The 14971-nt window shown below is 51.0% G+C and overlaps 2 protein-coding genes across 6 annotated transcripts; one reads left to right on the top strand and one right to left on the bottom strand.

Annotated features, from left to right (window-relative positions):
* Window positions 1–148: 148 nt before the first annotated feature.
* Window positions 149–5245, bottom strand: CUNH22orf23 (chromosome unknown C22orf23 homolog). 4 transcript variants are annotated; one of them, XM_040754163.1, is made up of 7 exons: window positions 5126–5245; window positions 4914–5024; window positions 2975–3037; window positions 1696–1878; window positions 1056–1184; window positions 753–853; window positions 149–631 (listed from the first exon to the last, which is right to left on the bottom strand). In XM_040754163.1, the coding sequence occupies exons 2-7, from the start codon at window positions 5014–5016 to the stop codon at window positions 560–562; spliced, it is 651 nt and encodes a 216-aa protein (XP_040610097.1). In that variant the 5' UTR covers window positions 5017–5024; window positions 5126–5245; the 3' UTR covers window positions 149–559. The 4 variants fall into 4 exon arrangements, with proteins under 4 accessions (XP_040610097.1, XP_040610098.1, XP_040610099.1 ...); XM_040754164.1 differs by having other exon boundaries at window positions 5131–5232; XM_040754165.1 differs by lacking the exon at window positions 2975–3037.
* Window positions 5246–5256: 11 nt separating this feature from the next.
* On the top strand, window positions 5257–13443 carry Polr2f (RNA polymerase II, I and III subunit F). 2 transcript variants are annotated; one of them, XM_005066978.4, is made up of 5 exons: window positions 5257–5402; window positions 6303–6372; window positions 9305–9435; window positions 12979–13050; window positions 13273–13443. In XM_005066978.4, the coding sequence occupies exons 1-5, from the start codon at window positions 5383–5385 to the stop codon at window positions 13361–13363; spliced, it is 384 nt and encodes a 127-aa protein (XP_005067035.1). In that variant the 5' UTR covers window positions 5257–5382; the 3' UTR covers window positions 13364–13443. The 2 variants fall into 2 exon arrangements, with proteins under 2 accessions (XP_005067035.1, XP_040610101.1); XM_040754167.1 differs by lacking the exons at window positions 5257–5402; window positions 6303–6372; window positions 9305–9435 and adding an exon at window positions 11817–12231.
* Window positions 13444–14971: the final 1528 nt, after the last annotated feature.

Raw genomic sequence — 14971 nt, 5'->3', positions numbered from 1 at the left:
TGGAGTTTCTTGGTGAACCTGAGTTCTCACACCGCAGTCTTGAGGGTCAGCATTGACTGCAGGGTGATCAGGAACCTTATTTCCCTGCTCCTCTGGAAATATGCAAACAGCAATTATAGGCTTTATCCCTGTGGAAACAAGGCTGAACTTGCGATGACCAAGTTAAATGTGTTTTATTGGCCAATTAATCATTGTGGGCAAACATTTGCCCCCGGCTACAAGAAGGCAAAGAAGTAGACCCTGAGATGTAGGAAGGGCAGAGTGGTGTTCACAGAGCACCTGGCAGCTAGCTGTGGCAGGAGAGCCAGAGAGAGGGCGCCCTTAGGCAAATGTCCAAGGTGGTGAGCCTGGTGTCAACGTGGTAGGCCTGGGGCTTTCCCCTAGAGAAGGCTTCAACGCTGTGGCACCACTGAGGCCTCTGCATTCCCGGGCAGTGTCTTGTCTTGTGCTCCAAGACAGTGCCACATCATGGTCTGGCATGGCCCCTGTGGGTGGGCAGACCTGGGGACTGCTTGACGGTCGTGCTGCTCTGGTGGTCGCATTGGGCTGGCCCACCCCATTAAGTGGTGGCAAGAGCCTTCCTAAGTTTCTCGCTCCTACTGCGGTCAATGTCCTCCATTTCCCGTAGTTTCTGCAAAGGGCCATCAGGAAGAGCTGCTGTCAGGGCAGGCCACCATGGTGGGAGCTTGCCACCTGAGAGGCTAGCCACAGTGCTGGCTGGAGCTCTTACGCACTTGCGTGGGCTCTCCTACCTGGGAGATTTCTGCCAGGATCATTCCTCGGTATTGCTTGCCCTGTCCTAGAGCCTCCATGGCAGCCAAGAATTCCTTCCTGTCCTGGATTTCCTTCACCACTGCAGAGGGGAAGGGCTGTCAGTCAGCACATGGCGGTGGGAGCGCACAGGGCCTAGGCAGTGTGTGGTCTCTACGGGGAAGTAGGGGGAGGTCTCTATCAAGTCATGTTGCACGCGCACGCACGCACGCACACACACACACACACACACACACACACACACACACACACACACACACACACACACACACACACAGGCTCACGTTCTTCAAACCGGTCCAGCTCAGGAGCTGGGTCCTCTTGCTGCACATGAGGAGCCATTTTCCATTCCTCTGTGTCCTTCCCCCTGGCAAAGATATTTTGAAGTCTTCGTTTCTCCTTCTCCAGATCTCCTGCAGGGCCCAGAAGTGGTCTTGTTAAGGTGCAGAGCGGCTGTTTCCCTTGTCTGTGCACACTGCTGGGCGTCTGGGTCGGGAGGAGCGGGCTGCTGCAGACCCAGCCCCTCCCCTGGCTGTTCCTGAGCAGAACATGTCAGGTTAGCAGTTGAGCATCTCAGTGCAGAGCTAAGAGAACCCAGAAACACAAGCTTCCGAGGTTGCCTATGTGTGTGGAACTGTAGGGATGCTGGGGGGTCCGGGCCAAAAGCACTATTGGAGACCAGGAGGAGGGGCTCCCAGATGTGGGCTCAGAGGCAGAGGAAATGGAATTGAGGGACTGGGAGGATAAGCAGTTGACAGCCACGTGTCCTTCTGGGATTGGGAAAGCTGGATTCGTTTGAAAGAAAGCCGTAGGAAGACCTGCCTGGGTTGGTTTGTTACCCATTACTGGAATGGTGCTGTCGGTCCCAGGCTGCTATGACCCCAGAAGACAGAAGGGAGCACCTAGCCCAAGCTGGTCACATACTGGTGGCCTGAGGCTTGAATTGTTCGCGGCTGTATGCCCCATTGGCTTGACACATGCTGGCAGGCCGGAGGTGGGAGTGGGTAGCCAGGATAGGAGGTAGGTAGGTGGCAGTAGACGGCTTCTTGGAAGGAGAGTCCCTCTGGCTGGATGTTGGGTTGCACTGCAGGGGCAGAGGGGCTCCTCCTGGGAATAGAAGGGCCAAGTGACAGCACCTGTTTGTCTTTCTTTCCAAAGAGAAAGGGGCAGTCTCTGGGCCTCAGCCTGCTCCTGTGCAGGCTGAGGAACAGTTAGGTGGTTGCTCATCGTTCTCAATGCTTATAACACACATCCAAGGATGTTCTGTTTGGTGTGTACACATACGGTTCTTAAACACTGGATCAAACCATATGGTCAACAATAGACCCTTTTCACTTACCAATTTATCATGGCCAACTTTCCATAAAGATACATTTATAACTTATTTTTTATAGCAATGTATTAGTTGTTAGAATGATGACACTATTTATTCAGCTAGTCATTCAGGTTCTGTCTGGTTTGGTTTTCTTTTTGCGGGGGGGGGGGGGGTTGGATTTTTACCACTTCTGACAATGCTGCAATAAACATTCTTATACACTGAGTCTTTGGCATGGTCTTTTATTTTGTGGTTTTGTGTGTGTGTGTGTGTGTGTGTGTGTGTGTGTGTGTGTGTGTGTGTGTGTGTGTGTATGTGTAGAGGTCAGGGGACAACTTGTAGGAATCAGTTCTCTCTGTCCACTTGTGTTCTAGGATTAAACTCAGATACACTTGGCACTTTTCCCTGCTTAACCATCTCACCAGTCCTGTGTTTTGGTTTTTGCTTTTTTAAAGGCAGGCCCTCTATCCAACCCCCATAGAACTAAAGATGGCTGTAAACTTTTGGTCTTCCTGCCTCTACCTTCCATGGCATGGGGGTTCTAGGTATGTGTCACCACACCTGGTTTATGTGGTGCTGGGGATGCAATCCAGGACTTGGTGCATCCAAGGCAAGGGCTCTACCAACTGGGCCAAAACAGTTTGGATTTTTTTTTTCCCATGACAGGGTTTCTCTGTGTGGTCCTGCTGTCCTGGAACTCACTCTGTAGACCAGGCTGGCCTTGAACTCACAGAGATCTGCCCGTCTCTGCCTCCTGAGTGCTGGGACTAGAGATGTACACCATCAAGTCTGACTTCATCTTTTGAAATAAATTCTCTTTTGTATAGAGGAACCTTAAAAATGTATTGGCTCCTCTGCCCAGGAAGTCTCTCCAGTGACTGTCCTTACTTTTTACGGTGTCCATGATGTGTCGTTGCTGAAAGTTAGTCAGTTTGGACTCCTTCATCATCACTGCAAAATAAAGCCCTCTGTGAGGCTTCCTGAGCTGCAGCAAGCTCCCGAGTCTCCCTCATGTCATCTCATCCTGCCTAAACTCCACCCTAGCACTGCCTCCCCAACTTCAACGAAGTGCTCTGCTTGTTTCCTTTTCTCTAGAGCACAAGACACTTCAGGCTCCCCCCCTTTTTTTTTTCCGAGAGGGTTTCTCTGTGGTTTTGGAGGCTGTCCTGGAACTCACTTTGTAGCCCAGGCTGGCCTCGAACTCACAGAGATCGGCCTGCCTCTGCCTCCCAAGTGCTGGGATTAAAGACGTGCGCCACCAACGCCCGGCCAGGCTTTCCCCTTTTCTATTTATTTATCCACCTATCTATCTGTCTATCTATCTATCTATCTGTCTGTCTGTCTGTCTGTCTGTCTGTCTGTATCATCTATCTATCGATCGATCTATCTGTCTATCTATCTATAGAAAGGGTCTTACTATGTGGCTGTTCTGAAACATGCTGTTTATTGGGCAGGCCTCAAACTTGGAAGAGATCCACCCACCTCTGCCTCCAGAGTGCTGGGATTAAAGTCATGAGCTACTATATGCAGCTTTTTATTTAAAGTCTGTTTATTATGTATACAGTGTCTGTCTGCATATCTGCCTGCAGGTCAGAAGAGGGCACCAGATCTCATTACAGATGGTTGTGAGCCACCATGTGGTTGCTGGGAATTGAACTCAGGACCTCTGGAAGGGCAGCCAGTGCTTTTTTTTTTTTTTCCAAGACAGACATCTGACTGCTTCTGCCTCCCGAGTGCTGGGATTAAAGGCGTTCACCACCTGTGAGTTCGAGGCCAGCCTGGTCTACAAGAGCTAGTTCCAGGACAGGCTCCAAAACAATACAGAGAAACCCTGTCTCGAAAAACCAAAAAAAAAAAAAAAAAAAAAAAAGTGTGCACCACCAACACCCGTCTCTACATTCTTTATTTCACTTTATTTTAAAGACCATTATTAATTATCCAGGCCAAACATTTTTGGGCTCAGGCAGTCCTCTCAAGCAGCACACTCCCATATCATTATATTTACCTAGGAGACACACACTTTTGGTGAGAGGCTAAGTTGGGTGCTGGGGACTGAACTCGGGTCTTGAAGAACAGTACATGCTTTTAACCACTGAGCCATCTCTCCAACTGTAACAAGCCTTTTTGTGTGTGGTGTGATGGGATTGAAACCCAAGCTTCATGTATGCCTAGCATATATTACTGAGCTATACCCCAGCTCTATAATTTTTTCTCGTTAATTTTTTTCTTATTAACATCCCACCTGGGCAGTGGTAGCGCACATCTTTAATCCCAGCATTCTGGAGGCAAAGGCAGGTTGATGGATCTCTTTTAGTTCAAGACCAGCCTGGTCTACAGAGTTAGTTCCAGGACAGGTTCCAAAGCTACACAGAGAAAGCCTGTCTCAAAAAAAAAAAAAAAAAAAAAAAGGCCCTGGGTTCATTTCCCAGCAATCCAGTTCCAGGGAAACTGGCACCCTCACACAGACATAACTTGCAGGCAGAACATCAATGCACATAAAATAAATCTTTTTTTTTTTTTTTGGTTGTGAGCCTAGCCTTTAACGGCTGAGCCATCTCTCCAGCCCATAAATCATTTTTTTTTAAAGGTGATAGTTGGGAAACTAAACGCCTATCCGATCGACTATATATTGTGCTAAGCCCAGTGTAGGGAATTGCATTTGATAGTGTGAGAGGGTCTTACCGGGGTAGGAGGGAGATAGGCTTCATTGAAAGTGCGATGTAAAGATGAGCTAACCACCCCCCGATTTTCCGTCCTCTGGCCTTTGACCCTTTCCCGGACCTTTCAGAATCCCAGTCTCCTGTCGCTGTCTCTCTAGAGCACTGACCTCTGAGCAGCTCGCAGGTTCCCGGCGTGTAAGCGAGCTGCCTACGGCAGCGCCGGAACCCACTTCCTTTGGTCACCGCGTCCACCCTCTCCTGTGAAGCCATGGGAGGCCCTAGGAGGGAGAGAGGCAATGAGCAGCCCTCACCGCGCCGCAGTCCCCGCCTCTCGTCGCCAGCACCCCGGCCGTCGGTCCCCGGCGGAGGGAGCGCTTACCCTACCCGCGGCGGCGCCTTCTTCAAGGAGAGCCCGGGGGAAGCCAGAGTGTCCGCGCTCGCACCAAGCGCATCTGGTTACTACGGTAACCAGCGTACACGCCCCCACGCACGCGCATTTGCGACCCGCCTCTGCTGCCTCCCGGAAGTGATTGCCTTTGGGTAACGGCGCAGGCGCAGACCACGCGTAGTGCCGGGGGACGCTGTGGCGCGCTTCGCGGTTCCGCGCTCGGGACCGGCCAGTGCGGCGAAGGCGTCATGTCAGACAACGAGGACAAGTGAGCGCGGGCTCGGAGGGGAGGAGGTCGTGGTGCGAGCCGGGCGCTTGGAGCACAGGCTAACCCGGATGCCGGGTCTGTGGGGCGAAGTCTTCAGAACTTCCTACCTCGCGGAGCAGTGCGGGGCAGCATGCAGAGTCAAGCGCGTGTAGCCCTTGCCCCCCGGGCGCCCCCTTTCTGGAAGGGAATGCGGGTGGTGTAGTTCGTGTAGTTCGTGGAATTAGGAAGAAAGAAGCAACCCAGAGCATGGCCTTGGAAGGCTGGGAGCGGGCGCTGGTTTGTAGCAGAGGTGGCCGTAAGTTTAGTGTTGCTTGGGGCAGGGTCGCACTCTGAAACCCAGACTGGTCGGGAATTCACTTTGTAGCTAAGGCTAGCTTTGAATTCGCCACAGTCCTCCTTGCTGAGCCTCCCAAGTGTTGTGAGGCACCAGACCCCGCTGAATTTTGGACATATATTTTATTTATTTGTATACCAGGTGGCTCGAGTTTAGAGATACAGCCGGGACGGGCGGTGGTGGTGCACGCCTTTGATCCCAGCACTTGGGAGGCAGAGGCAGGCGAATCTCTGTGAGTTCGAAACGGCCAGCCTGGTCTACAAAGCGAGTTGCAGGACAGCCAGAACAGAGGAACCCTGTCTCAGGAAAAAAAGGAATTTAGAGAGATCCATTTCCAAATGGTGGGATTAAAGTGTGAAACACACACACCCACACACACACACAACCCACATGTATATGAAAGAAAGAGATGCTATTCACATATACACATTCATCTGGAACACTGTGAAGCCAGAGTTGGATTCCCTTATTGAGATTTGCTGGTCCCTCCTACATCACAGCAGAGGCCCCAAGCTGTGTCCCTGCTTCTGGCAGGTGATTCTAACCACCAGTTTCTTCTGGCTTAGTTTTGACGGCGATGACTTTGATGATGTGGAAGAGGACGAAGGACTAGATGACTTGGAAAACGCCGAGGAGGTCAGTAGCCATCCTCAGCTTCCTGCACTGCAACCTGGATGCTAGACAGTGGGGTGTGATGGTGGCCCACAGGTTTCACCGCTCCCCTTTCCAGGAGTGTGTCTCCTACAGACACACTTTGCTTTTGCCTAAGTGTCACCTCAGATACGTCTTAGGATTGTTGCATCTTATCTTTCTTTCCTTTTTTTTTGTTTTTTGAGACAGGGTTTCTTTGCATAGCTTTGGAGCCTGTCCTGGAACTAGCTCTTGTTTCTTGAACTCACGGAGATCCGACTGCCTCTGGCTCCCAAGTACTGGGATTAAAGGTGTGCACCACCAACACCCGGCTTGTTGAGTCTTGTTATGGATTTTTTTTAAAGATTTATTTATTTATTACATATACAGTGTTCTGCCAGAAGAGGGCACCAGATTGAATTGTAGATGGTTGTGAGCCACCATGTGGTTGCTGGGAATTGAACTCAGGACCTCTGGAAGAGCAGTCAGTGCTCTTAACCTCTGAGCCATCTCTCCAGCCCCATGGATTTTTTTTTTTAAGACTTGTTCTTCGCCGGGCTTTGGTGGCGCACGCCTTTAATCCCAGCACTCGGGAGGCAGAGGGCGGCGGATTTCTGTGAGTTCGAGGCCAGCCTGGTCTACAGCGCGAGTTCCAGGATAGCCTCCAGAACAATACAGAGAAACCCTGCCTCGAAAAACCAAAAAAAAAAAAAAAAAAAAAAAAAAAAAGACTTGTTCTTAGTACTTAGCCCTGGAACTCAGTATTTAAACCAGACTGGCCTCTAGCTCACAGAAATCATCCTTCCTTTGCCACCTGAGTGCTGGGATTAAAGGTGTGAGTTCTGGTAGAAGTAGCTTTGATCTGTTTTATTCAGTACTCTATCCTAAGCACTTAAAATACCATTGGACCTATAGTAAGTAGTCAGCAAACACTTTCTATTTAAAAAAATTTTTTTGTGTGTGGGTGTGTGCCAGCTGGTGGTGGCACACGCCTTTAATCCCAGCACTCGGGAGGCAGAGGCAGGCGGATCTCTGTGAATTCAAGGCCAGCCTGGTCTACAGAATAAGTTCCAGGACAGCTAAGGATACACAGAGAAACCCTGTCTCAAACAAAGAAAAATGTGTGCATATGCACATGTGTGTCTGTGTCCTGTGTGCTCAGCTGTATAGTGCATATGGAGGGGCAGAGGTTGCTGTCAGGTGTTAGCCTCTGTCGTTCTCTGAACTTGGGTTCACTGCTTTGGCTAGGCTGTCAGTCAACAAGCCCCAGAAATCTTTCTGTCGATGCCTCCTAGTTCTGTGGATATAGGCACACACTGTTGTCTACCCAGACTCTTACATGGAGACTGAGGACCCACATTTAGGCCCTTGTTCTTGGTTTCAGAGTCCTGTAAACTCTAGGCTGTGTGCATTCCTGGCCGCAGCTGCTGCTCTGTGCGTGTTTTCTCTAGGTCATGGCTCTGCTTTCAGAGCCTCAGTATCTGTGGATGGCAGTGTTTGGCCAGGTGTGTGTGTGTGTGTGTTGCAGAGGATGGAACCCAGGGCCTTGTGTGTCCTCAGCATAGCCTGAACAGATGTGTAGCCAGTCATTGCTCAGTATGATATTGTTGTGCCCAAGTTTCGAAGATCCCCAGAGACCACCAGGGAGACAGACCCACTAAATTGCAAAAGCAAGGTTTAATGATTGTTCATCCACCCATGACAGGAACCCTGTCTGGCTAGCTGTCACAGCAGCTTCCAGAGGGAGTGAAGTTTCCTGTCTACTTTTTGTTTTGTTTTGTTTTGTTTTTTGGTTTTACGAGACAGGGTTTCTCTGTATTGTTTTGGAGGCTGTCAGTCCAGCCCAGCCTCGAACTCACATAGATCCGCCTGCCTCTGCCTCCTGAGTGCTAGGATTAAAGGTGTGTGCCACCACTGCCCGGCTACTGCTAGGTTTTAAAGACAAAAGTTACAGGATTACATCAGTAGGTACAGATTGGTTAGTGATTGGTTGACATTTGGGAACAATTACGAGAATTTCTCAAAGTCCTATTTTGGCATGAAATACCTGTGAACCAATTACTTTCATTGGTCAGTGCTGAGAGGGAACATTCTGTGTGGTTTCTTTTTTTTGGGGGGGGGGTTTGAGACAGGGTTTCTCTGTATTGTTTTGGAGCCTGTCCTGGAACTGTTTGTAGACCAGGCTGTCCTCGAATTCACAGAGATCCGCCTGCCTCTGCCTCCTGAGTACTGGGATTAAAGGTGTACGCCACCAACACCTGGCTTATTCTGTTGTTCATAGATACCAATAGTTTTCAGAAATGTATCCTGGAGACTACAGAGGTTTTTGTTTCCCTTGGAGTTTCTTTTATGGCCAAACAGTTCCCAGGAACCAAGATCTAGGAGGCTGAGGTGGGGGGGGGGGGGATCTGGAGTTTTTTTGTGTTCAGTTTTGGCCCTAGACTCTTGGAGGTCAGAGGATCTGGAGTTTCCTTGTGTCAGAGGCCTACGTGTCTTTTCTGTAGCCTGTCATGGCTGCTAAAGCAGGGGGCTGAGTGGGGGTCTGGTCCCTTCTGGTATGACTTCCTCCTTACCCTGACTGTTCTAGTCACTCAACCCATTGACTCAGTTGTCCTGTGTGTTTGTGTGACTTCCTGTTTAGGTATGTTTATCACTTATAGGACCAGTCTCCTTTTGGGCAGAGCAGCTGGCTCTATATCCTGACTGAAGTCCTCTTTACTGCTAGCTTGGAGACTTTAGTCAGATTGGCTGGCTTTTGAAGCCCTTGGAATGGGGGCTTCATCCCTGCCTGACAAGGTGGTAAGGAATGGGATATTAGTGAGTCTTTGTATAGTCCTTGCATCCAGAAAGTGGTAATGGTGCTGAGTGTCATTGTCATCATCTTCCCTGACCCAAAACTTGCCCTGAGGTTTCCCATCTTTGTTTTCTTGGTATCCAGGAGGGTCAGGAGAATGTTGAGATCCTCCCCTCTGGTGAGCGACCACAGGCCAACCAGAAGCGCATCACTACTCCTTACATGACCAAGTATGAGCGAGCCCGTGTCCTGGGCACCCGGGCTCTCCAGATCGCGTAAGTGTTGCCCCTTTGCTGTGGTTTCCATCAGCTGGGCCACAGTGAGCCCCGGGCTGCTGACCATGCGCTGCGTGGTGTCATGTAAAGAAAGACAGGCCATGAAAAGTAACCGAGGAAAACAGTGACAAAAAAAGTCCTAGATAGGCCTGGTGGCACAGACACTCAGGAGACAAGCAGGAGGATCATGGCTTGAGTTCGGATAACTCCTGTCTGTTTCGTGAAGTGGAATGACGGTGGATTCGGGGACTGGCCAGCCCGGTGGAGTAAGGAGGGCCCTTCACTTGGGAAAGCCTGAGAGCTGCGGTAGCTTCTGGCTTCTGGGGACGGTAGACAGACCCAGGCCATCTAGTGTAACCTAGACCTGAGCCTGAGAGACACCGCTGGACTTGTGACATGTTGGTGTGGGTGGTGGTGGATGCTGAAGGAGGGACTAGGGAGATCAGAGAAAGAAAAACAGACTGAGCGTCCTGCCGCAGGGCATGGGGAGGCCCAGTGCCGTCTGCATCCCCTCCCGCAGGTTCACTCGGCCCTGGGTAAAGATGACTGCAGTGTCTGCCTGGATAAGGGGTTTTATGTGTGGGCAGCAATAGACTTTTCTCTAGCATCCTTGGCTCCTTTGAGTAAAGTTGGAGCCACCTTCAGAGGGTACAGTCCTGTCAGCCTGTTCTGTCTGCGTGTCACTCACTGACTTCCATGTGGCCATTTAAATTAAGTGAGTTCAGGGCCAACCTGGTCTACAGAGTGAGTTCCAGGACAGAGAAACCGTCCTGAAAAACCAAAAATAATAAAAAAGCTGGCGAGAAGTTAGGACACATACTGTTGTAGAGGAACTGAGTCTTAGCTACCTGTCACTTCAGCTCCAGGGGGTCTGATGCTTCTGGCCTCCATAGGCACTTCCTTTTCTGCACGTACCCCAACATAGGCACACAAACACAGACAATTAAAAAAAACTTTAAGGAACAAAATTAGTGAAAGATGTCAGTCAACCCTACAGGGACAGGTTCAAATTGATATTTGATAAGCCAGTGTGGAGCATTCATAGAGTGTGAAATGCCCAGACAACCCTCATCCAAGACAACTGACATTTTTCTTTGGAAGGAAGAGGGCTCCAGCATAGCCCAGGCTTTAGTGCTCCTTCCCTGAGGGATCCAGTGCCCTTTGCTGGTGCCCTCCCTGCCTGTGGTTCACAGCCAGACTGAATTCTGTCTTTGGATAGCTTCAGTTGGGCTCAGTCTGGCCTGCTAGCACCACCTGGTGGCTGATGTCGCTCACTACTTGGAGCTGGGTGGATGGCTTGCTTATTGGTAAATTGCAGCATGAGTCACTTGAGGCCACACTTGAACTTTGCATGTCCATAGGGCACTGAGGAAAGAATGCCTTTGAGTTACTCCTGTTCCATCTGGAGAGACCAGGCCCGGGCAGGCCAGGGCGGCCATGCATGGTCTGTAAGGCTTTATATACAGTGGGCATTACAGATATGCCAGGGTGGCCATGCATGGTCTGTAAGGCTTATAGAGATGTATTTCTTTTGTTTTCTTGGTGTTAGGAACTAAGCCCAGGGCCTACTGCTGACCTACACCCCATGTTTGGGGAATATTTTTCTATTCAGGAAAGAAAGACACTTGGTTTCTGCCCTTGGGAAAATGCAGGCTTTTGAGAATAGCAGAGATCAAAATAAATAGTCAATGTAGCTTTCAAACTGGTTGGTCTCCAAAGCACGCAGCAGGTCTGAAAGTGCGATCCTCAGAACCCTTCATTAGAAATCTGGCCCAGGGCTGAAGAAACAATCATCAGTACCTGCTGCTCTTGCAGAGGACACAGGTTTGATTCCTACCACCCACACGATGACTCAACCATCTGTCCCTCCAGTTCCCGGATATTCAATGTCCTTCAAAGGCATAGGTCTACGTGCAGGCAAGACACCCATACATATAAAATAAAGTAATTAAAACTTTTAAAGAGGGGCTGGAGAGGTGGCTAAGGTTCAGAGCACCAGCTACTCTTCCAGAGGTCCTGAGTTCAAGTCCCAGCACTACATGGTGGCTCACAACCATCTATAATGAGATCTGGTGCCCTTTTCTGGTGTGCAGGCAGGAACAATGTATGCACAATAAGTAAATAAAATAAGAAAAAATTTTCAAAGAAGCTGGGAGGTGGTGGCACACGCCTTTGATCCCAGCACTTAGTAGGCAGAGGCAGGTGGATCTCTGTGGGTTTAAGACCAGCTTAGTCTATAGAGTGAGTTTCAGGACAACCAGGGCTGCACAGAGAAACCCTGCCTTAAAGAATAAATAAATAAAATATAAAATCTGTCCTGATGGTCTAGAGAAGGCGTGGGCCCTGGATTTATTGGTGTAAGGCCATCCAGAGTAATGAGAGATGTCTTTCTTAGGAGGCGTGCCTGGAGTTGACATCTCCCTGTGTGGTGTTGGGGCCTCTGCTTAGACCAAGCATCAGCTGCGGTCTGGGCCACTGGAAGCTCACGGTCTGCTGTGAACAGTAGGCTAGTGGCTTTGATGCCACAAAAGGCATATGTAATGTAACGGGCACTGAAGACAGTCATTTCCAGGGTGGGGACACTGAGTCTCAGGCTTCTGGAGAGAGGGACTCAGGAGAATGATATGGAATGTGCAGGTGTCCGAGCTTGCTTGCAGTGACTGTGACAGAGCACGTGAGGCAGGTTCCTGGCTCGGCACATTTGGCTCACATTTCTGGGGGTTGGAGGCCCAGGAACATGGCACCTGCACCCGATGAGGCCTCAAGCTGCAGCGTAAGATGGCAGAGTGTGACACGGTGAGACCATGCAGCCCCGCTGGCCTGGATTTCTGTTTCTCCTCTTTACCCTCATGACCTTCCAAAGGCCCCTCCTCCAGTGCTGACATCATGCTAACTTAAGAGCATAGGGGACACTTCAGAACCGTAACACAGTGGAGGAGGAAGGCGTAGAAGTTTGTTGTGGGTGCTTGGATGGGCCCAGGCTGGAAGAGTGGGAGCCTTCTGGGGGTGTTGCTGTGAAGGGCTTGTGGGGTTGGCCTGACGTGGTAAGAATGAAGATCCTTTCTGACGAGTGTCACGTTTAGATGGTGCCGGTGTGTTACATGGGACATACCATACACCGTGGTGAGGAGCAGACCTTGGCTCTGCCCCCTGCCTGTGTGTGTGACCTTGAGCAGGCGCTTACCTTTCTGTACCTTAGTTTCCTTTCAAGAAAATAGTTGTCAAAGTAGGACTCCCTTCAACGAGAGAGTGTCAGTCGTGAATGGCATGGAATCTTCTAGTTTTTAGGGTTTTTTGTCATCATTTTCCCAGTGAGGTGGGAATATCTTTTTTAAATAAGGCTATTGGGATGGGGAGAACAACCTAGTGACTTGTCCTTAGAAGCACAATTTAAATCCAACCTGCTGGTCTGCTCTCTGCTTAGTGGCAGCTCCCTGTATACTACTGAGACCACTGCTGCCCTGTCTAGGTGACCTTGCTAAATGAGGATCAGGACACCATAGTCACCTTCTCTGAGCCTTGTCTCCGTGTCTGTCCCTGCAGGATGTGTGCTCCCGTGATGGTGGAGCTGGAGGGGGAGACAGACCCTTTGCTCATCGCCATGAAGGAACTCAAGTAAGTGCCTCAGACAGTGGTGTCCTTTCCTCCAGAGCCCAGCATGCAGCTCTCAGGCCTGTCTAGGGCAGGTGGTGTTTGATCCTGTAGATCTCTGGCTCATTCCTAGTGAGGCCCTGGGAGTGGAAGGAGGGCATTTATGTGACACACACTTCTGCCACCTGTTCTCTGCTCGGAGCTAGGGCACCAGCCCTCACGTCCTGGGACTTCTCCCCATAACAGGGCCCGGAAGATCCCAATCATCATTCGCCGTTACCTGCCAGATGGAAGCTACGAGGACTGGGGTGTGGATGAGCTCATCATCACTGACTGAGCAGAGCTGCCGACTGTGCCTGGGTGCCACTTCTCTGCCTACTTTGTACATGTAAATAATAAACGTCACCTTTCCGCCCAGCTGTCCCTCTATCTGCAGTGCTGCCACCTGCTGCCTCCTTGTTCCTGTCCTGCTGCAGAGAGTGCGCCCACATTGAGGTGGCCCTGCGACTGTTAGCTCTTTCTGAAGCGCCCCGTGGGTGCCCCCCCATCCCTCCCTCTATCTCCCCACGCACCAGAGCAAAAGCTGCTGCAGGGGAGACACCTCAGCTGCCTTCTCAGCAGACAGATGAGTCTTTGTGCCCAGGGAGCTGGTTGCCATGGAAACCCCCAATTTCCTTTCCAGTGGGGACTGGCTGCAGGGGCTTCTCCCTTCTCAGGAGTATCACAGAGCAGGTCTCATCAAGCCAGCCATTGTTCCTAGGGACCTGCCTCGAGCTCTTATCAAGGTCTCAGATCCCCTTTCAGGAGTGGTGCCCTAGCAGGAAGTGTGGGGGTGCAGTGATCCCCCACTGTCCCCAGGCAGAGCCCTGTTGGGCAAGTCAGCAAGGACCAAGCACCTGCCCAGCCGTCCCGGATCTGTGCCACACAGTGTTCTCGTGGCCCTCTCTCTGGTCTGCCACCTGTGCCCTCTGCTTCTCAGACGCGGGCTGGAGCTCCTCTCCTGCCTCTGCTTCTCAGACGCGGGCTGGAGCTCCTCTCCTGCCTCTGCCAATGGACTCTCTTGTGCACCCTGTTTCCCCACCCCAGGAAGAGCCTTTCATATCCTGTGGTAGAGATGTGGGTGGGGCACACCTATAATCCAGAACCGTGGAGGCGGGAGGCTCGCACAGCAGCTTCAAGACCTGCCTGGGCTGTATGAGACCTTGCTGAGGAATGTTTTTAGAAAAGAAGGCAGCCATGGACACTGGCTTACTAGGCGGAAGATTGGCCTAACCTCAGGTCCACTGCAACCCCGAGGAGGCATGGCACTCGTGTGGGATCGGACACCCTGGTCAGGGTGGGAAGGATGAGCGGCCACAGGAGTAGGAGGGGTGCTTGCTGCTCTGGACGGGGTTAATTCTGGGAGTCACAGACTTCGCACCCCTGTCACCCTCCTCCAAGCTTTTGGAATCCTTTAATCAAGCAGGGTGCTGAAATTTCAGCTCTGAAATGCCGCCTTTGTGCCGGCATCCAGGCAGCCACCCCAGAGTGCGGGGTCACTTTCTCGGCCCCATTTCTCTAAATGGGACCTTTGTTTCCTGCTGGGCTGCTCAGTATCAGATGTGATTAAAGGGAGATGGAGCTTGGGGAGGAGGGGGGTTAACCCTTAGGGGATAGGGTGTAAGGAGATGGAGAAGAGGGCAGCCTCCCCTCTCTCCTCTTCACATTCCGATGCTCTTGGGAAGCCCCTCATTCGGCTGGCTGGGTCTGGGTTTGTCTCCTGCTGAATGTACATCATTTGCCAACATTGTAAAGGCTTCCATTCTCTAGGTTTAAGGTCATCTGGGTCATTTAAACACACCTGACTCTGGAGCTTCTGCTCTGCCAGAGCACACCCAAACCTGTTCCAAGGCATGCGCACAGCCCACCAGTGTTGGCTTCCATTTTTGTCTTTCCCACGGACATT

This window comes from Mesocricetus auratus, unplaced genomic scaffold (genome assembly GCF_017639785.1).
Source record: "Mesocricetus auratus isolate SY011 unplaced genomic scaffold, BCM_Maur_2.0 Super-Scaffold_100010, whole genome shotgun sequence".
NCBI classification, from domain to species: domain Eukaryota; kingdom Metazoa; phylum Chordata; class Mammalia; order Rodentia; family Cricetidae; genus Mesocricetus; species Mesocricetus auratus.
This window is presented reverse-complemented; position numbering and strand designations above follow the sequence as displayed.

Excerpts from the sequence above, each read along its gene's own strand:
- Polr2f (XM_005066978.4), top strand. The coding sequence starts at position 5,383 with ATGTCAGACAACGAGGACAA. Across the intron at positions 9,436-12,978 it reads ACCCGGGCTCTCCAGATCGC|GATGTGTGCTCCCGTGATGG; the intron begins GTAAGTGTTGCC and ends CTGTCCCTGCAG. Across the intron at positions 13,051-13,272 it reads ATCGCCATGAAGGAACTCAA|GGCCCGGAAGATCCCAATCA; the intron begins GTAAGTGCCTCA and ends TCCCCATAACAG.
- CUNH22orf23 (XM_040754163.1), bottom strand. The coding sequence starts at position 5,016 with ATGGCTTCACAGGAGAGGGTGGACGCGGTGACCAAAGGAAGTGGGTTC. Across the intron at positions 3,038-4,913 it reads AACCTGCGAGCTGCTCAGAG|TGATGATGAAGGAGTCCAAA; the intron begins GTCAGTGCTCTA and ends TTTATTTTGCAG. Across the intron at positions 1,879-2,974 it reads CATCATGGACACCGTAAAAA|GAGGAGCCCCTCTGCCCCTG; the intron begins GTAAGGACAGTC and ends TTCTATTCCCAG.